The following is a 27307-nucleotide window of genomic DNA, read 5'->3' on the forward strand; positions in this document are numbered from 1 at the left end:
TCATAAGACTAATTGTTGTGAAAATGAATAACTCATCTCTCCTCAACAAGCTACACATTATCCATTATGCATGTTCATATGTGGCAAGGTAACACACTCATATGTATGGAGCCACTAAAGGGGCATTGTGGTGGAAAAAAATATGGGATGGGAGGAATAAATATTTTTCAAAGCTTTGTGTTCTGTCTCAAAACGTTCGCGTTCTCAGAAATAATATTTTCCAGTTGGAATTAACAGGAAGTGGTTGTCCGAAATCACAACACGTTTTCTGAGAAAATGCAGTTTGCAAGTTTTGCAAGAAAACACGTTACTTGGGCAAATGCATAAGCTTAAAAAAAAAAAATTCCCCCATCACATATTTTTTCAACCACCATGTGACATGAGCAATACAGTGATGTTTCATAAAACAGCCATTAGCTGTGAATCAAACAGAAGAAACACACAAGTAGAACCAACTATAGCTAGTATATAAAACATTTAATAGACAAATCTTTAAAAAGAAAAACAGTAACATGCTTTACACAAGTGCTTCATTATTTAATACTATTAAAGGGACAGTTCACCCATAAATGAAAATTATGTTAGCATTTACTCACCCTCAGATTGTTCCAACCCTGTATGAGTTTTTTTTTCTTTTGTTGAACACAAAAGATGATATTTTGAAGAATATAGGTAATAGGTAACACTGTATTTTGTTTTTTTCTACTATGGAAGTCAATGGCTACCGTCAACTATCTGGTTACCGACATTCTTCAAAATATCATCGTCTGTGTTCAGCAGATGAAAGAAACTCAAACAGGTTTGGAACAACTTGAGGGTGAGTTTTCATTTTTGGGTGAACTACCCCTTTAACTGTTTAAAGCTTTATAGACCTGACATGTCTTAAAAACAGTTTGGTTGTCTATTGTTGGATCCAAGGTGAAATCATTTGTCTTTTTGGTGTCATTTACTGGAGTTAATGCGAGGTCACTATCAAAGTGGTTCCTCTTGGCTTTGCTCCCCTGCTTGCTTGATGGCTTCCTTCAGCAGAGAGATGAGGGAGGTCAATCCAATAAGGTACCCGTCCTCCCTGTTTCCCTCCACCCATGGAACATCATGCCTCAGCCGGACATCCTCTGGGGTTGGGATGGTCTTTCCAAAATCAATCATCCATATGTTTGCATTGCCGCTGCAGTCGTGGACGAAAAGTAAAGAGCTGCCTATGATCTGTGAGAAGTTGAGATGTTTATTCAGAGGCAGAGAGGAAACAAAATTCCCATAAATTGTCTTTTGAGATGAAAAATGGAGCTGTTCAGCTCTGAGGTAATTCGTAGGCCAAACTCTGGTATCGACTGAGTGAAATTAGCTGTGATCCGTCAAACACAAAACCTTTTTTTACATTTAAATATGCAGATTTAAATTTTATGCTTGAGGTATAATTGTGTTTAATTTATGTATAGAGCAAAACGTGAAAGTCTCTCGATAGGTCTTATTTTACTCATGAATCAAAGTTTGCCATTTTAAAATCAACAAGAAACTCTATAGCTTGAAATGCCAATTCTCGAAATGTTTTTAAAGCTTCAAAGTGAACAGCTCTATAAAACGGACAAGTTTAACGTTTTGCAATAACCTCGTGTTTGTAGAAAAAGGTTGACTTCTTTAGTGCTTCGCTCAATGCCTGTAATCTGGATCCGTAGGCCTCCTGAGATACACAAAGTGACAAATGAAGAATATTTTGAACTGCAATTAGACTTAGAATTAGCAATTAGGTCAAAAACAGTGCTTAAATTCAACTTGAATCCCCATTCTCAACACCAATTTACTCTTGAAATTGAAGTATTCAGAGTGAAACAAGATATCTGAATGTAAAATGTAAGTTGGGATTAGTTTAGAAACCAATAAGTGTTTAATATATTGGTAAAATAAGAGAGCTTGTTGATGTCAGCCAGAAAAGAAAATGGTTTCTGAAATGAAGCAAGTGAATGTTGACTTGATTGTTTATGTGTGCGTGAGTTTTTATGTCCACTCACTAGAATGTGAATCTGGCTCCTGGAGAAGGATAGCAGGGTTTCTGTCACTTGAGCCTCTGTGCGTGTTTTGTAAAAGTCTCGTAACACTTTACCATTCCCAATCTGAAAAAATAAAATAAAAAATAAAATAAAATATCTAAATAAATGACCATCTTGTAACTATTTTACCCTCAAGTTTCATACCACTATGCCTTCAATGCGGAAGCCCAGAGATGAGGTGGAACTGCTGTCATCCCTCCACTGTAGGTAACGCAGCTTTGTTACTCCTTTCTGTTCGTGTTCTTCTGCAGTGGGAGCTGTCGGATCCACTTTCACCATCTTTTGATACATATCAGAGCGTATGCTGGCGTTGCTCCTGGCCTTATTGATCTCCTCCTCTTGGTATGTCCTGCAAGTAATGCCATAGATTCTAGATGGTACTGTATTGTTATAGTAAATACAGTGTGATTATAAAGTCAGTGAAGAGTAGAGTAGCAAACTAAAATGGTATTTTGGACACATAGGTTATATTAAAAACTAGTGATTCACCAAAATGGATGTTTTCAAATAGCTGCCCAGCAAACAAATTTAGGTTCTGGGAACGTTAGTTTTTGGTTCCCAGAACGTTCCAAGAACTTTCCCTTAATGTTAAGGGAACGTTCCCGGAACATTCTCTTTACGCTATAAAAATGGAACCTAAAAATAACACTCTAAAAATGCTGGGTTGTTTTAACCCAACTTTGGGTCAAATATGGACAAACCCAAATGTTGGGTTAAAAATGTAATTAAAAAATGTCACCCAATGGCTGGGTTTGTCCATATTTGACCCAAAGTTGGGTTGAAACAACCCAGCAATTTTTAGAGTGAACCTACATGGAATGTTCCTATAACGTTCTTGTTTGGTTCCCAAAAAAATAACCTCATGGGACCATTCGGGAACGTTAGGGGAACGTTCTATGTTTGCTGGGTGAAAACCAAAACCGAAAATAAAGTTGGTATTCTGTTCAGGGCATCATGCTCTCAGGTAATACATTAAACCAGTCATAGTGCAGTTCTTTACCAAGACGCCTCTCGATATTTCAGCCTAAATGTTTTTATATATTGCTACTTTGGCATTCTTTGTGGTCCAAATGAAGTGTGTCCACACTTCTGACTTGTTTACCCGTTGTATCTTGTCCATGTTGAGTGTACAACATGGTCAAAGCAAATCATCAGAGAAGTGCTAATTAAATGTCACAGTTTTTCTGCCCATGGTTTCAGCCCTCCAGCCATAACTGAAAGGGTATACAGGATTGTGCAAAAGTCTTAGGCTTTTAAACCAGTTATGTATGTATTTTGCTGTAGTGTGTCAGTATGGAATATCAGTTTACATTTCCAAACATTATTTTGCCATTAATTGTAATAATCCAGTGAGATTTTTGTATGCACAATGAGTCTGACAACAGCCGCTAAGCTCCACACGGAGATCTGATCTCACCATCATCAAGGCTATCTGGAATTACATGAAGAAACAGAAAAACGGAGACCGACTACATCCAGAAGAACTGGCAACATCACCAAAATGTTAAAGAAACCTTCCAAAGATTCCTGGAAAACGATGTGCAAGTGTATCTGGACAAAAGCCCACTCTAAACAATGCTGGCTTGTTTGAACCCAAATTTGGGTAAAATATGGACAAACCCAAATGGTGGGTTAAAAATGTCATTTAAAATTTTAACCCAACTTCAACTTTCACTTTCAACTGTATTTTTTTTTTATTGCACTTTTAACCCAACATTTGGGTTTGTCCATATTTGACCCACATTTGGGTTGAAACAACTCAGCATTTTTTTGTGTGCAGTTTTAAATGCAAATGGTGCTCGATTTGATTTAGTAAATAGAAGTTAATTGATTAATGTATTATTTTTGGAAGCATCCTCACTTTACAGCATTTTTAGACAAGTGCCTATAACTTTTCACAGTAATGTAGGCTATCTTTGCAGGAAGGTTTTACTCTAAAAAATGCTGGGTTGTTTCAACCCAAAATCGGGTCAGATATGGACAAACCCAAATGTTGGGTTAAAAATTCAATTTCAAATTTTAACCCAACTTCACCCAATTTACTTTCAACTGTAAAATATTTAATTGCATTTTTAACCCAACATTTGGGTTTGTCCATATTTGACCCAAATTTGGGTTGACACAACCCAGCATTTTTAGAGAGCGCATTGGAGACGTTGCCACAGTTCTTCTGGAATTAGTCTGTCTCAGTTTTTTCTGTGTCTTCATTTAATCACAGATTAACTCGATGGTGAGATTGTATCTGTGTGGTCTCTTCGATCTCATGTATTAGTATAAAAACATACCCAAAAATAACATTATTTTAAAGTGTTGTCTCTCACTTTGAGGTATACTCAACTGTACATTGTGGCTTAATGTAAAAAGACAAATTAACGTAAGTTCTCTTCCTACCGGACACCCATTTTGCAGTCCATGATGACAGGATGTTTGAGCCCACTAAGCAGGTCCTCTAGACGGATGTATCTCTCTCCGTCCTGACTGATGTGCCCAAAATAATGTGGCACAAACTGACTAAGTGCATCAGACATGAGGGCCTGCAGACAGACATCTTCCACCTTGCAAAACCTCTTCAGCACTTCCCCACCCTCACTCAGCCTTACATTACCTAGAGAAACCACACAAAACACAAAAGGATTGTTCAAACCCATGATTATTTTGATAGAAAATGGTGAAGGTATGGTGAGGGTCAAAATGCGGTGTCCTTCACTCTAAGAAAAAAGGTACAAAAGCTGTCACTGGGGCTGTACCTTTTCAAAAGGGACAACTTTTCCATTTTGGGTGCTAGTATGTACATTTTAGTTGCTAATATATACATTTTAGGTGCTAATATGTACATTTTAAGTGCTATTAAGTACATTTTAGGTTCTAATACGTACCATTTAGGTACCAATATGCACCCTTTAGGTACTTTTGAAAAGGTACAGCCCCAGTGACAGCTTTTGTACCTTTTTTTCTGAGAATGTTTAGAAAAGCCTGAACTACGTACCTTGGTGACCAGCTAGCTGGATCCATGAGCTTTGTGTTCGTTTGGACCACTGCATCATGGTCAAAAATGTTCTCCAAGATCGACACTGGGAAAAAATGGGGTCATTTATAAGTGACAGTACCTTCAAAATAATTTTCTGTTTTATTTTCTAACATTGTTCATAAAATGACACGCTTCTTTAACCTCGAAGGGTTTATTGTTATACCAGTTCAAACCCAAAGATGTTACTCACTACTTGATGCATTATGGAGTATATTGCATGTTTTACTATGACAAATTGGGAATATTGCAAATGTGACAGTAACCTGCTACTTTCTGTCTACGGCACCATGCAAATAACTTATTCAAATCCGTTGAGTTATGGTACATGCAAATACACATCTAACACATTTCAGTGCACCCAAAAAATAGTGTCCTTTTCAGTTGGTCCACAGTTCATACTGAACCTGACACCAGTTTAACTGATCCCGAGAGATTCTGCAGAATCAAGATAAACCGCTTTGTGCTTTCTAAGCTTTCCCAGAATTCCACTCACCTTCTTCATCGTCTGCCTCCTGGCGGCTGTATCCTCACTCTCGCTGAAGACTTCATCACTTTCTGCTGAGGAGTTGTTGAACGAAGAGGAGGATGAAGCAGACGAGTGAAGGAGAACCCGGGAGAGAACAGGGTGGGGAACTAACTCTTCCTCACCATCTTTCTTCATGCCTCCCTGCGTATAATGATCTCCATCCCGTGACGTTTGTGGGTTTCTCGATTTTAAGCCCCAACTCTTCTTCCTGTGCACTCGTTTGTTGTTGAATTCTCCCTCGTTACCCTCATCGATACTCTCCAGACCTCCTCCCAGCCTTTCCCGCATCCCTTTCTTCAGAACCATCTCACCTCTCCACAGGCTTTTCCTAGTTGCTGCATCCAGTGCCACTTTTGAACCCTCTTCAACAAGATTTTCACTAGCCATCACCCTCTCTTTCCCTCTCTGCTCTGCCACGTCTTCATCCTTGGCCATTTGTCCAGCAGGTATTGGTGGGGGATCCACACATACATATTCCAGAGGTTCTGGTTTCGCGTCCTCCGTTTCCTCATAAGCATTTATCTGAGTTTCAATCGGCTCTTCTAGCTTGGAAGAAAGGACGGCGTGAGCGTCAGCCAGTTTAGGTCTGGCTCTGAAGACTGTGTTCTTGTTATGATGACTTTGATTGTTCAAGGATGCTGAGAAATCAAACATCTTGTCTTCTACGGCATCTCTCACGCTCTCCCGACCCCTTCCATTGCTTTTCTTTTCTGACAATGTGCTCATTCTTTCTGGAGTAGAATCCAAGTCTTTCATAAAGCCGCTAAGATGTAAATTCTCATCAGAAACGGACGAAACTCGTGTCGTGTTATTTTGAGCTCTAGAGAACGAGAATCTGGGGGGATAAACAAAATCATTATTTGATAAATCATAATAAACAAATTACAATATTCATCTCATCAATAAACTATTGTTGTTTTTGAGGCATTTCATGAGAAGATTTCCTGGACATAAAACTACAAAATACTAGACCAAAATGTATCTGCCCAGGAAATAGCCCACATATGCTAAGTGGCACAAAGCTCAAAACAATTACTTGTAGAGGGAAAAAAAGGCACCGACTCCCACGTACCCGATTTGCCAATCTTTCATCACTCCTGTGTGTCAAGTTGAACCATCCAGCAGTTCAGCATCAAAGACTCAATGCCAGTTCAAAGTCTTGCTGTCAACGGTTTCCAGCAGTGATTTGCATAATGTGACATCACGGTTTTCCACAACGTTTTTGACAATGGGCTCTTTTGGAGGGCTGACCCACACTTTTTAGTGTTGATGACTCAAATTGCTATGTATTTCCATTTGGTAGATGCTTGCTTGTTTTATCAGAATGCACATTTCTTGGGAATTGAACACATGCCTTTGGTGTAGTTGGCACCATGCTCTGTCTATCATCTAAACTACAGCTTCTATTACTTGTTTTGTACATCTTGCTCCAAATTTTCATTTTGAATTGTTTTGTAATTCTCATTAAATTCTATATTAATACAGTATCAGTGTAAATTATACCATGATGTACAAATCCTTCATCTTGAAGTCTTTTTTTTTTTACATTAAAAGTCATAATTATAAATGTCACATTTCCACACATAACCTTCAGTAAAGGCATATCCTCAGATCTTTCTGCTGTCACAACCAATAGATATTTCTCTGGTTATCTGTGTTTCCAAAAGAAATGTATGTAAATGAATGCAAATTAATAATGTAATTTTCCAGACATACGCCACAACCAAATGCCATTCTTCCCCCTTGGGCTATTTATTGACACAATTGACACAGTCTCGCTGTTTTCAGTGCTGTAGTTGTTGTTGTTATTATTATTATATTCCACAACAAAGGATCCTTCTGGAACAGTTAGTTAGTATATAGGTTATATCAATACTTGCACTCTAAAAAATGCTGGGTTGTTTTAACCCAATTTTGGATAAAATATGGACAAACCCAGCAATTGGGTTAAAAATGTAATTTAAAAATGTAACCCATTGGCTGGGTTTGTCCATATTTTACCCAAAATTGGGTTAAAACAACCCAACCTAGAGTGTGAGAAATAACAAATGGTGGTGATAGAATTGTGCTTGTCTTGATTACTTTTGAAAAAATGACAGGCATACAAGCGATTATTTCAGGCTAGCATAAAATTCATATATTGTAAAACAAATGGTTATCAAATATGAAGTCAACTTGGTGGCCTTTGCTTCTCATTACCTTTACCCTCATTTAGAAGACGGACCATTCCTTCTCTAGAAGCTTGTACAGACACCGACACGATAGTCATTTTTATCTATGGTGTCTGGTAATAATGCTTGAGAAGTTTGTATCATGCCATGTGATAAATGCCTGTGCCTCAAAATCATTTTTCCATCCCCAGCCTCACAGATGGGCTCATCTTCAGCAAGTTCTCTGGAGTCTTCACTCTCCTCCGCCCCCATGTCTGAAATGGATTCTTCCAACTCCACAGAATTGCTCTCCATGGGGTCAACATTTTCCATAAAAATTGGGGAATCCAACAAGTCTGTTGTAGAGGCTGTTCACAGAATTAGATCAAAGGTTTGAAAGGGCATGAATGAACCACATTTATCTGCAAGCCTTTCATATTTAGATGCTTTATTGATTTGAATGTGCATTGATCTCATTTATTTTCATTTTCACTCAAGAGTTATAATAGATAAAATACACATATTTTTTAAATTGTAGGATTTTACCCTTTTTTATTATAGTAGTTGCAATTGGTTTGAAACAGTACAGGAGCTTCACCTGGTGCATTTCTTTCATCCTGGGGTTCAAATGGATCGTCCAGGTTATCTTGTTCATTCATTTCCTCTTGTTGCATACCAGTCTGAAGTAAAGAAAACACTGTGTGAAAAGTGAATGGATGGACAGCCTGGATAAATAGATTGGATGGATGGATCGCTAGATTCGATAGAGAGCATGGGTGGATGGATGAATAAATGGATAGCTTGAATGGATGGATAGATAAGATAGAGAGCATGGATGAATGAATGGATAGCTTGAGTGAATGGATAGATAAGATAGAAAGCAAGCTTGGATGGATGGATAGCCTGGATGATAAGATAAATAGATAGCCTGGGTAGATTGGATGGATGGATGGATGTATAGATGGGTAGATATTTAAGAGCAGCGCACCTTTCCAGGTATCCTGCGACTTCCCAGATTAAACTGCAGGAAACTGAGAACGGTGATCAAACTGAGGAAAGTAAAGTTACTTAACACTCCGATCAGTGCTGTTGTCAGGGGGAAGTGATACAGCAGGTACCTGTGAAGATCAGAGTGACATGCCTGGATGAAGAATGTTAAGATTTTATTGAAGCAACTAAAGTAAATATACAGGAATACACAAACCTGATGCCTGTAAAGTGAGCGAAGATGTAGAGATGCGCTTTGTATATCTGAACATTCTGGGAATGGATCTCAATGAAAGCTCCAACAATGGGTTTGTACTGAATAGACAAAAGAGACAACTGTACTGATGCTGCGTTCATGGAAAATAGGATATTTTCCACTTGTGTGAACTGGTATTTTCCAGTGTGTTGCGTTCAAGTGCTTTTGTTGTCGTAATGTGGTAAAAAGATGGAGATCCAGACTGTTATTTAGCTAAAACTATTTTAGATTGCTTAAGTCATCTGCAACAGCAAGAAAATGATTTATCAAAACTCAAAAGGTAAATAATATGCTGTATATTTTCTAGATCATGAATAGTAAATAATTTTTTTACCGATCCGCCATTTTTAAAAATGGTCAAGGTTATCTCATCTCGGCAACTCGTCCGTCAAAATATTACGAGTTGCCCAGTGGTAAATACCACATTAGGGGGTGTTCATGTGCATTTTTCACGTCGGCTTTTGGTATTTACCATAATTACCATAGCACATGAACGCAGCATGAGTACTGGGTTTGTTCCACAGCTCATATGATATGTTGTTGATTTATTTCCACTCTAGGCCATGTCCACACGGACACGGTATTTTTATAACTTTATAATAATATTTTATATTTTATAATTATGTCTGATTATATTTTTTACGCTGTTCGGCCGTTCGTCCACATGGAAATGCAGAATCAGGAGTCAGGACAAAAAACTTGTAAAAAAACTTTTTGTTAGGCTTCGTATTGGCCAACGTGGCTTTACAACGTAGGTTATATCGCCGCCTGCTGGTGTGGCATGCTCTTGACAGCGCTTGATAGCATGTTCATGCGTTTTCATGTGGACGGGATTTTTTTTTTTTCAAACGCAAGAGGAAAAACTGCGGTTATAAAAATACCCGTGTCCGTGTGGACAAGGCCTTAATATAAAAGAAAAATGTGTTGTCTTGTGTTCCAGTGCGTTGCTATGGTGTTCTGAGTTGTTTTAGTAAGTTGCTATGCAGTTGCTAGGGTGTTCTGAGTTGTTTTAGTAAGTTGCTATGCAGTTGCTAGGGTTTTCAGAATCATCACTCACAGAATTATCTCTGAATTCAGAGTACAGTTCCACTATGATTGACTGCTTCTGCTCAGATGCTCCTGTTAACAGCATGGGGGAGAAGACCACTGTGCCCAGAGCCTGAAGAAGAGAGGAGCGATAATGGAGCATCGCCTGAGAGATAGAGAGAGAAAGATAACCACAGCTGGAGCATTGTGAAACTGCATCTTCTAAATGGGGTCAGAAAGCTCATCTTGGATAACCTATTTTGCAACAGTTGCTGTTGCAAAACAATTAATGGGCCCCTATGACTTCCTTAGTTTTTTTTAGTTTTTTTCATGCTATGGAAGTCAATGTTTTCTATCAACTGTTTGGTTGCCCACATTCGGCAAAACATCTTCTTTTGTGTTCATCAGAAGAAAGAAATTCATACAGGTTTGCAACAACTTGAGGGTGAGTAAATGATGGCTGAATAAATTCCATGTTTTGGGTGAACAACCTGTATACGTTTAATCTCTCTCTGTCTAATAACTGCATTAGTCTGCTATCAAAGTCTCCGTTATTTGTTTTGGAATTAGCAACGGAGGCATGGGATAAGATGCATAAGAAATTAGTCCAACAAAAAAGGACAAAAACCTGACAAATGTCATGAAATATAGCATATGAACAATGTCTTAAGGTGTGATAATCCAACGCATTCTCATCCCAAAGGCGTCATACTGACGTTTTTGCCAATGTGTATACAGTACATCCAACGCACATGGCACCCTTTAGCGTCAATATGACAGGCACCCACAGGTCTGGGGTAGGGTTAGGGTTAGACCACTAGGAGGCGCCTTCTGGCCCGTATATATCTGCGTCAATAAAGGGTGCCATGTGCGTTTGATGTCTACGCATTGGCAAAAGCTTCAGTATATGATGCCTTGGGATGAAAACGAGCTGGATAATCATAGTGTAAGCTGAATAATTGACTACGGTCCGTTGAATTATAAGAAAATAATGCACATTAATGCACTCGGGGCCGCTTTAGCATTAACGTGGGTGTATTATTTTCAAATAATTCAATGGTCCGGAGTCAATTTACTTGTTTGACAACTTGTATCATAAAAATACATTTTCATGTGTTCCACTGCCTCCTAGTTTGTGCACTTACAGAACGTGTTGATATGTCAACAATCTGATTAGTTTTAGAATAAGGAGAGATTTTCACAAGGAACATTCCCTGCTCCTGATTGGCTGGAGACTCTGGCATTTCCAGTTCGAGTGAGATCTGATAGGGCTGGCCGTATGTCATTACCTGTAAGCAGGAAAGAGAAAAAACAAAAACAGCATGGGCATATATGAAATATTATACCACTCAATCTATTTTGGAAATATGTCAACTGTGTACAGTATGCAAATATTTTGTATGCATGGAATCTCCCGATGAATGCACAATATGTTATACAAACTGAGCCCACTGTAGAGCATTGTGACTGAATAAACTTTTTTTTTAAATAAAAAGAAATGATTTTCTTTCAAAACACCAAAAAAGTCAATTTTGCACAAAATTGGATTAAGATGCTAAAACAAAATATGTATTTATTTTTTAGCATAAAACACCACTGAGATAAACATGCAATGAGGTCATGTGACGACAATGCAGCATGCTGGTGTTTGAAATTGCATACTTTGCACAGTTTCACATAATAAAAAATAGTATAGGCCTATGTCATAAGTCATTAGTTTGAAAGGATATTAAAAAAGTTTGAATTAAAACTTTAAACAAGGATTAGATCAAGAATGGTCACCTGATCCTTTCCATTTTTCAGTAAAGAGACATTAGCCACAGGGAATGAACACATGGGGTGATGAGGAGATGGACAATCACTCCTGCTGACCAGAAACACATTTGACATGAACAAACAGATGATAGACATAAAAAAACCTACTACAGTCAACCCTCTGGTGAATGTAGGCTGATTTTGTGACATTTCCCCCAATATTCAGAGCCTAGGCAAATTTCGAAGGCCTTAAAATTATCAACAAGATCACAAAAATGTTGTACACAATCTACTACATGCCTTCTGTCATCCGATTGATAGTTTATATGTTTTTAGCAAGTAATCATTCTAAAAACGTTCCCCTTCAGCTCGCGATTCATGTGTCCTTTTTTTCCTGTATAGTATCTTTACTAATTTTAATAAAGTAAACATAACAATAACTTTTATACCTTGGTTCCTGAAAAAATATTTCAAGTTGTAGTTTCGTGTAACAAATATCCTGTCAAATATGATGCTTTTGACGAATCTCTCAATCATCTTACTATTGAATTGTTATTTTATAAACATAATACAATTCAACCCCACCATACCCCCCCCCCCCCCCAACTATTTTTTTGTTCTTTTAAGAAGATATCTAAAAAATAAAGGTTCTTTAATTGGCATTGATGGTTCCATGAAGAACATTTAAGGAACACTCCGACTTTTTGGGACTTTAGCTTATTCACCATATCCCCCTTAGATAAGTCCAAACATACCTTTTTCATCTCCGTGCGTGCTGTAACTCTGTCTGACGCACCCACCGCTAGCCTAGCTTAGCACAAAGACTGGATGTAAATGGATACAGCTAGCATACTAATCCCAAATAAGTGACAAAATAACAAGGTCATATAAGACACAGCCTTCTTTTAACTGTATAAATATTGGGAACTATATTCTCAGAAGGCGAAGCACTTCTTATGACCTTGTTATTTGTACACTCTGTGACTATACAAATCACAACATGTAAATAGGAAAATGTTTGCGTAATTTTGTCACTTATTTGGGATTAGTATGCTAGCTGTATCCATTTACATCCAGTCTTTGTGCTAAGCTAGGCTAGCGGTGGGTGCATCAGACAGAGTTACAGCACGCACGGAGATGAAAATGTATGCATGGATTGATCTAACTCTTGGAGATCTGGTGAATAAGTCCCCAAAAGTCGGAGTGTTCGTTTAACATCAATAGAACCTTTCGATTGTACAAAAGGTTCTCTAGCGGAAAAAGTTTCAAATTTGAAGAAAAACAGCTTCAAATTTAAAGAACTGTTCACTGAAAATGTTCTTTGGGGAACCAACAATGGTTCTTCAATGGCATTACTGTAAAAAAAAACTTAATTTTCAATAGGGCATAAGAGAAGGTAGTGTATCCTGCTAGGTAACTGTAAACATCTCACCTGTAGAAGAAGTGGACAGGTGTGATGAAATTGGCTGTGGGCATAAAGGAATAATAGAAACTGCCGTAGAGGAATAAAGCCACCCAGAACAACAGCAGAATCACACAGATCAGAACCGCTATTTCCAGAACCTTCTGTCTGACCCGCACCAGCAGCACTGACATCTTCTCCAGGATCCGGACCACCAGCCCGTTGAGTTGAGGTCCCACATCTTGAACACCTGAATCCTCTGAACTGAACTCCTCCATACTGGGGTGCATGTTTCCTGAGATTTATTTCTTCCAGTGTTGTTGCGCTGCTATCTCAAAAATGTCTTTCCCAACAACTTCCCCTTCCCTTTCGGTGTCAGCTGTCTTTCTCTTTATAACATACCAGAACCTTCCTCATTACTCAGAAAAAACGCTGCCCATTTCTCACCACCACCCCATGTTTCGAGTTCTTCTCCTCTGACCTTGAAGCTTTGACGTCTGTCTTGGATTCATTTGAAATATTCTGAATCAATGAACAAGCTCTTTTTAATAACTGTTTCTGCAGTAATGGGACTGTGACACCGCGGTTCCTGGAAAAAAACGGACGGTCCGAAGAACAGCTGGAGTCCAGTGGGACGACGCTGGGACTCATGACCAGCATGTGAGGCAAAGGACAAGGAGCGCTGTTAGGAAATACAAGGGGTATGAAATATCCAAGACAAATTATTTTATCTATGAGTATGTGAATCTTGATGCCTTCAAAGATAATGCATTACAATTGGTAATGGTATTTAAACCAAGCAAAAACAGTTGTCCATTTGTGAGAATCACATTAGTCATGTCACTGCTTTGCAAGGCTTGATATACAACCACAAATCCATTGGATGCACAAAAGACAAATGCAGCTTTAAAAGCACAGTAAATCAGGACAATGTGAGACAAGACAAAGTTTCAACAAATAGCTGTCTGTTATTATGAGGTTGGAGCTTGAGCTTGTCACAGTTGACTATTGGACTCTTATATGAAGTTAAGAGGTTTGGCACACAAAAGTAAAACATAAATAAACGGGCTATCTTGTTTACAACCCTATACTGTAAATTTAGGGCTGTGTCCCCCTGTGTGTTTTTGTAATGTATCTCTCCTACCAATAGATGGCGTCAAACATCCTTTTGGTAAATTCATTTTGCTGTAATGTGGTTTATGGTGAAATATACTGAAATATAGTTTTTTTTTATTGTTAAAATAGTGTTGATAAAAATGATAGCAAATGCACTTAGTGATTTGTTTCTACTGAAGAAGAAACCCAAGCCACATTGAGACATAAAATGGGCTCTTTTGACTTGGGAACGGTAAATAATTACCTAGCAACAACCTTAGAAATCCCAAAGCAATGCCCTAGCAACACTCTAGCATTGTGCCTGTGAGTTTAGCATCAGAAATATAAAAATGAGGTAGTTGATTATAGCTGGTATCAAATGTCTGAATGGCTTTATTCAGATTCCATTTCTTTTATTCCTTTATTGTATCTCAAAAACAAGTATTTTTCTCTAAAATGAGCTCTACTTGAAAAGGTGCCACATTTTTCACGTGCCAGAGAAAGAGCAGGAGATGATAGGTATTCTGTGGATGATTTCAAATGACCTGCCAAAGAAAGATTGCTGGCCTTAGCCTACATACATATTTAAAAAGGGATCTTGCAGGTGATTCAAATTGTTCCACTAAGTGGAATAGTGTTTTTGTTCTGATGGATTGACAAAGGGAGATAAAGTGAAAATTTAAAGCATGACTCCTTTAATCTGAATTGAATTTGTAAAAATGAAAAAGGTAGCTGAACTGTAGAGGAGACTTCTTCATCCCCTCCTCCTCCTCCTTCCCTCATGCTGCGGTATGACTCATTTGCAAATCATATCTAGTACGTATGTAAAGCTATAATGTACAGCTGCACCCTTGGCTGTTAATTCAGTTCAATGCAATGCAATTCAAGTTTATTTGTAAAGCGCTTTTCACTATACATTTATTTTTTTCCATAGCTTTACAGAAAATGCTTTTTCTAATGTTACAATTTAGGAAGAATTCTGTTATCGGCCAGAGATGAGTGTATCAAAGTAATGTCCATATCCTGTAATATACAGCTATTACATGATGTTATGTGGTTAGTTAACTTCGTGTATTCAGTTGAGCCAACACAACCACAGCAATTTCAACTTGTGCTCTAAGGATAATATTACAATATTAAGATAATATTTGCAAGTCTTTTATTCCCTTTTCGGACGTACGTCTATCCGAGTGAAACATCTTCTGGAACAAGCAAAAAAATAAGGGCGGGACTTGATTTTGTCCATGGGGAATTGATTGGATGGTTTTGGTTTGCTATTGGTGGATCTCGTGTGAGTGACAGGTTGGCCCCGCCCCCCAGTAAACACGTCATCAGAGAAGAGAAGAGATGTCGCTGCGAGAGAGAGGGGAAGTTATTTTGATTAAAGATTACAGGGCATATGAATTATAAAAAAAGAATGATGTGCACGGATTAATCATTTGTAATAAATATTGCAATGTACCATAAAAAAAAAGAATAAGCTATTTTGATTTCATGGTGACTTTAGGGCAGCATCGCATGTATCCTTTATGAAAAAGCCAACCCCATCATCATACAGTGCAACAAGTTCAGTGAAAAAAAAAAACTAAATGTCAGCATGAACATTACTTTTTTAATGGAAAATTTAAGTGTTTATTATAATGATTTATCCATGCAAATCATAATGTCCCCCTCTTTAATCAAAAGCTTAACTTCATACTTTTTTTTTAAATGCCGACTTTAAAACATAGCATGTGTTTTTACTTCTTTTACCCTGTAGAGGTCACTGTTACTCCCTCTTTTTCACTTTGAAATGTAAAAAAACATGCACAGCTAATGGCTAAAGTGCAAATTATTCTTTTTCTGCAGGAGAAATAATATAAATGTTAAAGTTTACTGTAAACAAATTTAACAAGATAAATTGTTATATGCTTATGAAACAGAAGCGACAGATCTTTTCTTCTGTACTGTATTTAGATGAACATCCAAGAGTAATGGCTTATCGAGAGGACGGGACTTAGTTCTATCAATGCATCGGTTGTTTGATTGAACATTACGAGATCAAAAAAATGAACGAAAAAAAAAACATATGCATGGATGAATCATTCGCAACATGCTAGGTTGAATTTTCAAGTCGTGCAAATTTGGTCAATTTGAGCAGTACATAAAAGTACAATTTTATTGGCTCTTTAAGTGAAAGAGAATGTAATCTTTTCAAAAGTTCTTTCCAGCAACATTGTATTGGATCTAGAAGGGCAAAAGCTTATCCTCCGATGTGTATAGGGAGCGCATGTGAAGGTTTTATACGACATCATGGCAGGTGTCCTCTTTCCATTCGGCTGATTTCTTATTACAATACAGTAATAAAGCCATCAGTGACCTCTACTCTCTTTACCACGCCTCATAATCTCTCTCTATCATCATTCTCTCTCTCCCGTCCTTAACTAGCCCTTGTCTGACAGTTGCACTATTGTGATACTAGGGGATATGTGTGTGCAAATCATTGCAAAAACATTATATTCTGACTTATTTAGGATCTTAGTTATGATGTAATTTGATGTGTTCACTCACTGTTCTGAATCCGCTGCATTTCATAATCCCATTATCACTTTTTGCCCTGTGAGAAGGGAACATACACATCACAATATTCCTCATTTAAAGGGATAGTTCACTTTGAAATTAATTTTTGGTTTGTTTTAGCTTACCTCAAGGACATCCAAGATGTAGGCGTCTTTGTTTCCACAGTATTTTCAATTTTGATATTTTTAGGTCAAACCGTTCTTGTCTGACAGTCATATAATGAAGGTCTATGGTCACCACCTCAAAGAGCATGCACAGAGACGTCCAAATTAAACATGATTTAATGACTCGTAAATGTAAGCACACATTGATGGCCTAAGACACGAAACGAGCAGTTTGTGTGAGAAAACGAGCAATATTTATATAATTTTTTACCTCTTGTAACCACAACCACAAAGCAACCGTGCCCTCAGATCACTTCTGTGGTTACAAGAGGTAAAAACGTAATATAAATACTGTAATAAATACAGTAATATAAATACTGTTCGTCTTAGGCCATCAATGTGTACTTACATTTACGAGTCATTAAATCATGTTTAATTTGGACTTCTCCGTGCATGCTCTTTGAGGTGGTGACCATAGACCTCCATTATATGACTGACAGACACGAACGGTTTGACCTAAAAATATCAAAATTGAAAATACTGTGGAAACAAAGACACCTACATCTTGGATGCCCTTGAGGTAAGATAAAACAAACTAAAAATTAATTTCAAAGTGAACTATCCCTTTAAATGATTCCGCCTAAGATATATGCAAAAAAAGGGGGCGAGGCCTGATCCCTTCGAAGCGTTTGACCAATCACAACACACAGGTCCAGCCGACCAATCAGAGCACATTGCACTTTTCAGAACCAGGGGCTTCATTGAGACAGGAACTAAACAGAGAGTTACTGACAGACTGAGAAGAGAGCTGCTTCAACAATGTCAAATATAGATTAAAACGGAGATAGATTTACTTTCAAATGCCAGTTCCATTACATTGACAGTTTAGCTGACTTTAACTTGCTCAACAAGACTCCTCTCTCTGCCACACAACTGAATTTGACGTGAAAGAGAAAACTGACCAGTTTACGCTAATGCCCGCTATAGCATCCTTTGTGGCAATGCTGTAAATAGACCATGTAGCCTACTTGTGTTGCATAATAAACTCCATCCTGACACATTTCAGAACTCAATGGTGCATGAAATTGAGCTTGCATAGCTAGAAGCATTTGCGTTCATGTATTTGCACGGAGTACGTTTCTGGGCTAAGGAGGTAATTGTGCAATTTCTGATCATTTTGAATCTGGATGGCAATTTCTTTGCAGGTCGTTTTCATAAGACCTTATTTGGACTTTTTTAACAACCTTCAGTTGCTCTCGCACCAAAGCACGTTTAACAGGAGTATTCTAGAGCTGGAGTGTGTTTTGTGTTTCTGACACTAATGGCTCCAAACAGAATTGCTAAAATAACGATTTCAAACAAGTTTCCCCGAACACTCCCTCCAGTCTGCCATTGGCCAGTCAAACAAATAGTCCCGCCTCAATCATCACGATTCTCAAACAAATAAAACAATGTTGACAACACTGCAGAGCCACTGATTATATTTGTATAAACTGCATGCTAAGATGGCATAGAAAAAATACTTTCATCCACATAAGCCAAAAATACATTTTCTGGCTTTTCTCAGTCTAGAAAGCTCCAAATTCAAAAATATTTTCACATTTCTTCCACATAAATGACCCATTTTAAATACACATTCATCTTTCCAGGGGTGGAATGACCCTTTAAAAGAAAAGTACACTTTTGTTAGGCTCCCAGACCAAGAAAACCCGTCGACAAAGGAAATTAAAGGGAACAGCATGTGTCTCTTCGCCTGTCTGACACCAAGGATTCAGCCGAGTTGTTTCAGCCTGACAACATGCTGATTATTTCTAGCAAGCAAACACCCAGACCAGGTGTCACCAGGCTTTCATTACTCAACAATAAGTCTGGTAGTAGGCAAAACAAGGTGCTGTAAACTGCAGGAGAATCATAAGCAAGCAGATCCAGTCTAATAAACACCATATGCCTGGATATAGTTTTTTTATTTATCCTACTGATCTGTGATTAGAGCTCATTGCTTGCACGAACTTCAGAGACGAGAAATCTTACAGGATTACTGGGTTTATTTACTGTTATTCCATAAAAGCGCACATATTAGAAATACTAATGCTGACACAATAACATGGTTCACGGAACAACAATTGCTCTCGCTGCGGTCTGTGGGAGAGAAACTTGGCTCAGGTGTGTTTATTTTCCAGCATGCCTGTGATGTGAGCAGCCAATGAGGTCAGAGATGAAGCCTTTCCGGGTGGCCATCTGCCGACTAGAACGGTCAGACACGCTCACATGCTCTGACTCACACACTCAGACAAAGGCACACATGCGTTTGCAAGCTTGGCTCGGTGCAACGCGCTGGATTAATGACTGGAACTGGAAAAGACGTGAATCTACAACCACAAAGAATGACACACACCTGCAGGTGGATGACATCATAGCGAGGCTTGGGTCACCCAAACTGAAGGATGAAGTAATTTTGCTCTTTTGTGCAATGCACACCCCCCCACACATACTCTAATGGCACGCATACTTGCACACAACAATCTCACTCACAAACAAACACACACACAGCATTGATTGTAGCCTGATGCATAGTGACAGGCATGCATAATGGCAGTGGAAAAACATGTAAATGATGGGTGGGCAGTGCTAACATAGCTGTCAATCATCCTGGATCTGTCTCCATTAATACAAAACACGGCAATGCATGGCAACAGGAAGACCATTTCAAAAATGTTAAAGCAAGATGCATGCATTACCTATGAAAATGTTGTTTTTCTGTATCTGTACTGTAAGTAGTAAAATTAGCTTATTAGTGGTCACAATATTAAAAAGATTCTTCACCCAATAAATGAAAATTCACAATGTTCACCTTCATGTCATTCCAAACCTGTGAAACACAAAAGAAGTTTAAAAATTAGTGTCTCTGAGTTTTTTTTTGAATTTCAATGGGGTCCAATGATGTTTAAACCCTGCCGACTTAAACGTCTGAATGTCAAATTGAATGTTACCTTATTTTGTGCAGATTTTTTTGTGAAGATCTCTGCTATTACATTTCAAAGTGGTCTGACTTGTGATTTACACCCGAAGAAAAAAATAAATCCCATAGATGGGACCTTACTCCAATTGGAGAAGACGATATTCAAAGGCCCCCACAGCACTTTTTCTGCTATTATGACCATTTTTTTTATATACAGAAACTAGGAGTGGCAATATCTTAAAATAATGAAACAATAATAATAATAATTTTAATAAATAATAATAATAATAACACATTTTTTTTTTACTGTTTTTAACTGTTTGTATTGTTATTTATTTATTTAAATATCTGTTGTCTCTATGGACCTTTGTGTCTGGAATAAAGTTGATTGATTGTTTGAACAAGAATAATAATAATAATAAAAAATAAAGACAATTTAAGTAATCAAAATCCATAAATACAGAAGTTTCAATAACTGAATGGTTTTCAGGATTTGCACTTTTCATTACCAATGAAATTACATGGCGTTGGCTGTGGTTACAAGAGGTAAAAACGATATAAATACTGTTCGCTTTCTCACACAAACCACTCATTTAGTGTCTTAGGCCATCAATGTGTACTTACATTTACGAGTCATTAAATCATGTTTAATCTGGACTTCTCTGTGCATGCTCTTTGAGGTGGTGACCATAGACCTCCATTATATGACTGACAGACAAGAACGGTTAGACCTAAAAATATCAAAATTGAAAATACTGCGGAAACAAAGACACCTACATCTTGGATGCCCTTGAGATAAGATAAAACATATCAAAAATGTATTTCAAAGTGAACTATCCCTTTAAAATTCTATGGTTCTAGATTTTTATTAATTTTACCAATTTGTTCTCGTAATGTTTTCAGATCTTCCCTATGGATATGAAAAAAAAAATTTGCTCAGGGATCAGATATGTAGCAAAGGTCAAATGTTGTTAATGAGTTTGCGTGCATTCATTCTCCCTCTGATTAATACACGCTCCCGTTTAAAGGTCAAATGTCATGTTTCATAAAATGCTGTGCCAACACTGACCGGGGCGTCCATCACGTTCGCCTGATGAAAGCCAAAGCTTTAATGACGGCATTTAGATGAGAACGGCTTTCGTTTTCCTGCCAATTACTGCCGATTGTTCTCGTTCGTTCTCCACTTTGGTGTTTTTATCGTTGGTTTTTTAAAGCATATGAATACTTCAATCAGCTAAAGCAGGCTGTAGAAATATATTGACTAATTAGTGAAAGTAAAAAAGACTTTGAGCTTGCCAAGACTATTCACTTTGTATTAAAACTTTGATAGACAGCTTGTAAATGTGTTGAATTTCTGTTTACAGAAATCATCTGTCAGACTCTTTTATTGAAAAAGAGCCTCAGCTGAACTGCCAAATAATTACTGTATTCATCATTTGTGATAGAAAAGATGGCATTATAAACATTGCCCTGGGCTTATTGTATTTTTTTTTTAAACAGTCAATGCATTATATATGCTCAAAGATGTAGGTTGTCTGTCCTTCAGGAGCTTTTTCTAGTAAAATCCTGTAAATGGAGACGGATCGTTAAGTGTTTGATGTCGGCTTCGTTTTTACTTAATTATAAGGCACTATTGGCTTGTCTGTCATCGTCTTTGCAGACACAACAGATGGACATGTTTGTGCAGTGAAGGTCATTTGATACTAGCGGTGGGGCAGATTGCTCTCTCTCTTGCGCTCTTCATTCAAACCCTGAAGGACTGTCTCTCATCTGATGATCCTTCAGAAGTCGTCCTGTAGACGAGCTTATTTTACAGTCTGAGCGAGTGAGTGATTTGGGCTCCTTCAAAAGTAGCACTACAACCTTGAAGAGGAGATACTGATATTACTTTGCGGCATGTACTGTACCGATGTAGCACTTATTATTTTATAGGCTCCTCTGTGTTTGTCTCTCTAGTACAGTAGTTCTGATGGCTAACGGCCCGTTTCTTGTTTTAGAAGGATGCATCTGAGTTTTAGTGCTTGCCGTCCATGTCCAATGCCAAGCACAAATGATTTGGCCTGAATTCTCTCTGTTTGGCTCATACGCGCTCATTAGCACATGCTAATCCATTTTGCTCTATTAGCACAAATGGAATTCGGCATCATTTCTAATATGAAATGTGTTGCTTGATTACACTGTCTGATATAGTGAGATTCTGACTAAATTGATTCAAAAGCAGAGCTTTAAAAATCTGTTAATTTGGTATGTTTTTAGTAAAATTATAAAATATGTATTATTAGAACACTGTACAGTACATTTCCAATACATATGTGATAGGTGAGTGTTTAATGTTGTCAAATTTCCATTCATATTTCATAATGGGTAATCTAACTTTGCAATTGTACATTATATACTGTGTATATATATACATTATGTATATAACACATTGCACATATAACAGATTAGAGAGATAGATTAGTAGACTAGATGGTAAGCAAAAATCGGTTCTCATAATTAAAGGGATAGTTCACTTTTAAATTAATTTTTAGTATGTTTTAGCTTACCTCAAGGGCATCCAAGATGTAGGTGTCTTTGTTTCCGCAGTAGTTTCAACAACCGTTCTTGTCTGTCAGTCATTTAATGGAGGTCTATGCACTGCAAAAAATATTTTCAAGATTTGTTATCACATCTTTTCTTTTGTCAAATCAACTTTATAATAATTTATTTAGTTGAGATCACTTATTATTTTGAGTTTCTGATGATTAAATTAATCTCCTTCATTGTATTAACTCACTTTTTCCAGTTCAATCAACTTAAAATTTTAAGGCAACCCAGGTTACTTACTTTTTTAAGTTAAACCAACAATATTTTTAACAGTGTAGTAATCACAACATTTTTTCTTTTGTCAAATCAATTTGATAATAATTTGTTTAGTTCAGATAACATATAATTTTGAGTTTCTGATGGTTAAATCATTCTCCTTCATTGTATTAACTCACTTTTTTACAGTTCAATCAACTTAAAATTTTAAGGCAACCAGGTTACTTACTTTTTTAAGTTAAACCATCAATATTTTTTTTACAGTGGTGGTCACCATCTCAAAGAGCATGCACAGAGAAGTCCAAATTAAACAATAATGCACCCTGCCACACTGCACAGATTGTTCAGGAATGGATGAGGAACATTGTGAAGAGTTCAAGGTGTTGATCTGGCCTCCAAACTCCCAAGATCCTAAATCCAATTTAACATTTGTCGGATGTGCTGGACCCACAAGTTCAATTCATGGCGTCTCCACCTCACAACCTACAGGATTTGAAGGATCTACTGCTAACAACTTAGTGCCAGAAACCACAGGACACCTTCAGGGTTCTTGTAGAGTCCATGCCTCAGCAGGTCGGTATGGAAGTGTATTGCATTCACTTTTGCTCTGTTTTTCTGAATTAATTTTCTCAAAAATTATGAGTAACTAATTAATTAATTAATTAATTAGTAACTAATTAAACTATTAATTCATAATAACAGAGTTAAAAATATTTTTAAAGGAAAATATATCTTGTAATTGTGAGATAATTAACTTGTTAATTCAGAAAAACAGAGTAGATATTTTTTCTTCAAGTGAATGCAACACGCTTCTGTAGGTCGGTGCTGTTTTGAATTATATATATATATATATATATAGTAAATAATTGTGCATGTTAAATTCAACATACACATCATATACCATATATTTATCAAATGTAAAATATTATTCCTTAAAAGGATTGTCTTTTATATAGGGTACGTTTGCAACCCATTTTACTTTCATAATCTGACCTATTTCTGAAAAATAAATTTGACAAACAAATGTTGGAAAGGCCTTGATTTTATCCACTGAGAATTGAATTGGATCACAAAACGTAGGTGTTAAAAAATGCAAAATTGAAAGTCATTTCAGAGGCAGAGCAAGTTATTATATTTGGAAAACAGATTACAAAGATTATAATTTTTTTTCTATTTGGAAAATCATGCACCAATGAATGATGCACAATAAGAACAAGGGTGTGCATTGCATTTTGATTTCATGTTGACTTTAAGAACAGAGCTTCAGCACACTGCATTTTGTGTTTCTTCACTCCTTCTATAATTTGAAATTCCTCTCACACATCTGCAACCTCTGATATTTATGCGTCCTCTACAGGGTTTTTTGGAGAAAAAAACAGCCAAATACGCACCTCCATGTGGCGGTCACAGCCCACGGCAGACAGGAGTTTGAAGGGGAGTGTAGCTGAAACATGTTGCACTGATTTCTCCACCAATGCTGTGCTGATGTCACACAAAAAGAAAGGTCCATTTAGAGCAATTCAGGACATTTTCAATTAAAAATTACAAATGGCGAAACATTTGTTCCCCTTCGGGATTACACTGTTCATTGAAATAAATGATTCAAGTCAGGAGCGTGCATTTCTCTTTTTTACTTACAAAAACACACACATGGTCATGATTAAATTGAGCATAAAATGAAGCAGTCATTTTTTATCTATTTTTAGTGATATAAACGACAACTAATCTTAAACAAATGCAATGCACCATTACGCATACCTAATTCTAATCTAAAGTTATTATGTTTTAAATTACAATACCATATTCTCCCATATTTTTCTAATTACTTTTGGAAGAGTGATTTAAAGCATTGTCAAGATAAACAAAGAATGGGAAGTTGCTTCTAAACGATCAATACACTATTTTAATCGAAGCCAACACACATTTACCCAAGACCATGTGCTAGATCTGCTCTGAAACTACACAAGGTCTACAGGTTGACCAAATGAGTTATCTGGAGACGAAGGCAGATTAAAAAGGCAAGCGCACACCTCACTTGGCTCCCTGATTAAACAGGAAGAGAGAGGGCGGCTGAGTGGAAGTATTCTGCTCACAAACGCAATCTGAAAGCATCATTAGGGCAGATGCTGCTATGTTCATTGTTCAAAAAGTTCATCTGTACGCCTGCAGCCCGATAATACAGATTATTTTCTCTCCCACTTCCACCTCACACACTGTGATTCATTTACATCGCTGGTGAGGGTTCAGTCACATAATGAATGAACACTTTCCAAACAACAGCAGCCAATGTGTTAAAACATGTAATAAGCCTGACCGTGGTCGAACAACGGCTGTTTTAGTACTGAAAGCCAGTGGAAAGGTCAATTGCGCATTTCAAAGGATGAGTTCCTGGTGTGCTCATGAATAAATTAGTGTGGGCTGAGCAGATTTGCTGTCTTAATGGTGTCATTAATGGCCACAGCCTATTGAAAATGCCAAACTGTTAATAGATAAAAGCGTGTGAATGTATTTGAGGAGTTTTGCCTTACGTGAGGGGCGATGAATCATCCAGCGACCAGCGTACTCTTTAGAGGAAGAGACTAAATGTATTTGAGACAATCATTGCAGACAATCCTAACTTAAGTATTTACTTGTTTATATTAAATAAATGACTAAATAACTTAAAAACATACAGTAAATAACTATCCCGTTTACAGTATATTCAGCATCATTTATTTTAGCCGTAATCCACACATTTTATTTAAGTCCCTGTAAAGGCAATTCTACAAAAAAGTTCTAAACACATTATAAATGTTGCATATGTATTGCTAAAACATATTACAAAGACTGTGAACTGTGAAGTACTGAAATGTGGAGTTAGACCGTTAAACAGTTTTTCACCATTGCAATTTTACGGATTGTTTGGGCGGGGCTAAAACAGGGCTCGATGACGAGACCTCATAATATGTGAACGCACTAACAGCACGATCCTACGGAGGCGTATTGCATTCACTTGAAAAAAAAAATCTACTCTGTTTTTTTGTGAATTAACGAGTTAATTTTTCATGAGAAAAAAAAATTGCTCTGTTTTTCTGAATTAACGAGTTAATTTTTCATGGAATTTTTTTTTTTTGCTCTGTTTTTCTGAATTAATGAGTTAATTTTTCATGAGAAAAAAATATTTTGCTCTGTTTTTCTGAATTAACGAGTTAATTTTTCATGGAATTTTTTTTTTGCTCTGTTTTTCTGAATTAATGAGTTAATTTTTCATGAGAAAAAAATATTTTGCTCTGTTTTTCTGAATTAATGAGTTAATTTTTCATGGATTTTTTTTTGCTCTGTTTTTCTGAATTTTCTGGATTTTTTTTTTTTGCTCTGTTTTTCTGAATTAACGCGTCAATTTTTCATGGATTTTTTTTTTGCTCTGTTTTTCTGAATTAACGAGTTAATTTTTCATGGAATTTTTTTTTTTTGCTCTGTTTTTCTGAATTAATGAGTTAATTTTTCATGAGAAAAAAAATATTTTGCTCTGTTTTTCTGAATTAATGAGTTAATTTTTCATGGATTTTTTTTTGCTCTGTTTTTCTGAATTAACGAGTTAATTTTTCATGGATTTTTTTTTTTGCTCTGTTTTTCTGAATTAACGAGTTAATTCAGAAAAAACAGAGCAAAAACTTTTTTCTCATGAAAAATTAACTCATTAACTCAGAAAAACAGAGCAAAAAAAATTCTCATGAAAAATTAACTCGTTAATTCAGAAAAACAGAGCAAAAAAATTTTTTTCTCATGAAAAATTAACTCATTAATTCAGAAAAACAGAGAAACATTTTTTTCTCATGAAAAATTAACTCATTAATTCAGAAAAACAGAGCAAATTTTTTTTTTCTCATGAAAAATTAACTCATTAATTCAGAAAAACAGAGTAGATGTTTTTTCTTCAAGTGAATGCAATACGCCTCCGTACGATCCTGCACCGCAACACACACTGCAAACGGGTGTAAAACGGACGTTAGATCCACTACAGTTCTAAGAAACTTAGATGTGTTTAAGAACTCTTTTTTTCGTGCAACAGCAGCACTCATCTTGTTTGTTTATTAGTGGATGCGGATGACCAGTCGTAGACCGGAAACTGACACGCCGTCTCTTCTGACAAAAGCGGAAGTTCGAAACTGCGGTTGTGCACATAGCCCATAAAAAAGATAAAAATAAACTTTTATAAAAAATAAACATCAACATTTTTTAAATATATATAATTGTGCTAAATTATTAAAATAATTTGTTATTGTTGCCATATGTACTATACCTTCAGGTCTGAGTCGAGTCAGTCATGTCTGTCGCAAAAATTGTGCAGGACAAATTATGAGCAACAGAAATAACAATGCTTGCGTTGTAAACAAAACTTATTCACCTGCAGAAAAATGGTCAATTAGTGGTATTTTGCACACAGCCGCGATAAAGCTGGATCATTTGACTTTCAAATTGTTGTCACATACTGTATTTTTAAACTCCCCATGCATTCATAATTCTGTGTGCGAACAGAACAGAATGCAGAACTGGACAGCGCGGCGATGTTGTCGCTGTTGTCATGGGGATGGAACGGCTCTCTGTGGTGGTGTCGGTTGGTACGGCGC

General features: G+C 36.9%; 2 protein-coding genes across 2 annotated transcripts; both read right to left on the reverse strand.

The window, feature by feature from the left end:
• Positions 1 to 456: 456 nt before the first annotated feature.
• LOC120461153 (inositol-trisphosphate 3-kinase B) lies at positions 457 to 6856 on the reverse strand. Its single transcript, XM_039649294.2, has 8 exons — positions 6675 to 6856; positions 5570 to 6437; positions 5035 to 5119; positions 4440 to 4653; positions 2193 to 2397; positions 2010 to 2111; positions 1610 to 1681; positions 457 to 1206 (listed from the first exon to the last, which is right to left on the reverse strand). The coding sequence occupies exons 1-8, from the start codon at positions 6692 to 6694 to the stop codon at positions 973 to 975; spliced, it is 1800 nt and encodes a 599-aa protein (XP_039505228.2). The 5' UTR covers positions 6695 to 6856; the 3' UTR covers positions 457 to 972.
• A 734-nt stretch (positions 6857 to 7590) lies between these two features.
• Positions 7591 to 15251, reverse strand: bscl2l (BSCL2 lipid droplet biogenesis associated, seipin, like). The gene is made up of 8 exons (XM_089135047.1): positions 13209 to 15251; positions 11804 to 11885; positions 11167 to 11310; positions 10053 to 10187; positions 8957 to 9054; positions 8741 to 8870; positions 8351 to 8432; positions 7591 to 8120 (listed from the first exon to the last, which is right to left on the reverse strand). The coding sequence occupies exons 1-8, from the start codon at positions 13466 to 13468 to the stop codon at positions 7837 to 7839; spliced, it is 1215 nt and encodes a 404-aa protein (XP_088991173.1). The 5' UTR covers positions 13469 to 15251; the 3' UTR covers positions 7591 to 7836.
• Between the last annotated feature and the right edge of the window lie 12056 nt (positions 15252 to 27307).

Source organism: Pimephales promelas, chromosome 9, assembly GCF_988280905.1.
Source record: "Pimephales promelas chromosome 9, fPimPro1.hap1.1, whole genome shotgun sequence".
Lineage (NCBI taxonomy): Eukaryota > Metazoa > Chordata > Actinopteri > Cypriniformes > Leuciscidae > Pimephales > Pimephales promelas.

Excerpts from the sequence above, each read along its gene's own strand:
- LOC120461153 (XM_039649294.2), bottom strand. The coding sequence starts at position 6,694 with ATGAAAGATTGGCAAATCGG. Across the intron at positions 4,654-5,034 it reads CCAGCTAGCTGGTCACCAAG|GTAATGTAAGGCTGAGTGAG; the intron begins GTACGTAGTTCA and ends TGGTTTCTCTAG. Across the intron at positions 1,682-2,009 it reads GGAGCCAGATTCACATTCTA|GAGGCCTACGGATCCAGATT; the intron begins GTGAGTGGACAT and ends TGTGTATCTCAG.
- bscl2l (XM_089135047.1), bottom strand. The coding sequence starts at position 13,468 with ATGCACCCCAGTATGGAGGAGTTCAGTTCAGAGGATTCAGGTGTTCAA. Across the intron at positions 11,311-11,803 it reads TGAAAAATGGAAAGGATCAG|GTAATGACATACGGCCAGCC; the intron begins GTGACCATTCTT and ends TCCTGCTTACAG. Across the intron at positions 8,871-8,956 it reads GCTCACTTTACAGGCATCAG|GTACCTGCTGTATCACTTCC; the intron begins GTTTGTGTATTC and ends TGATCTTCACAG.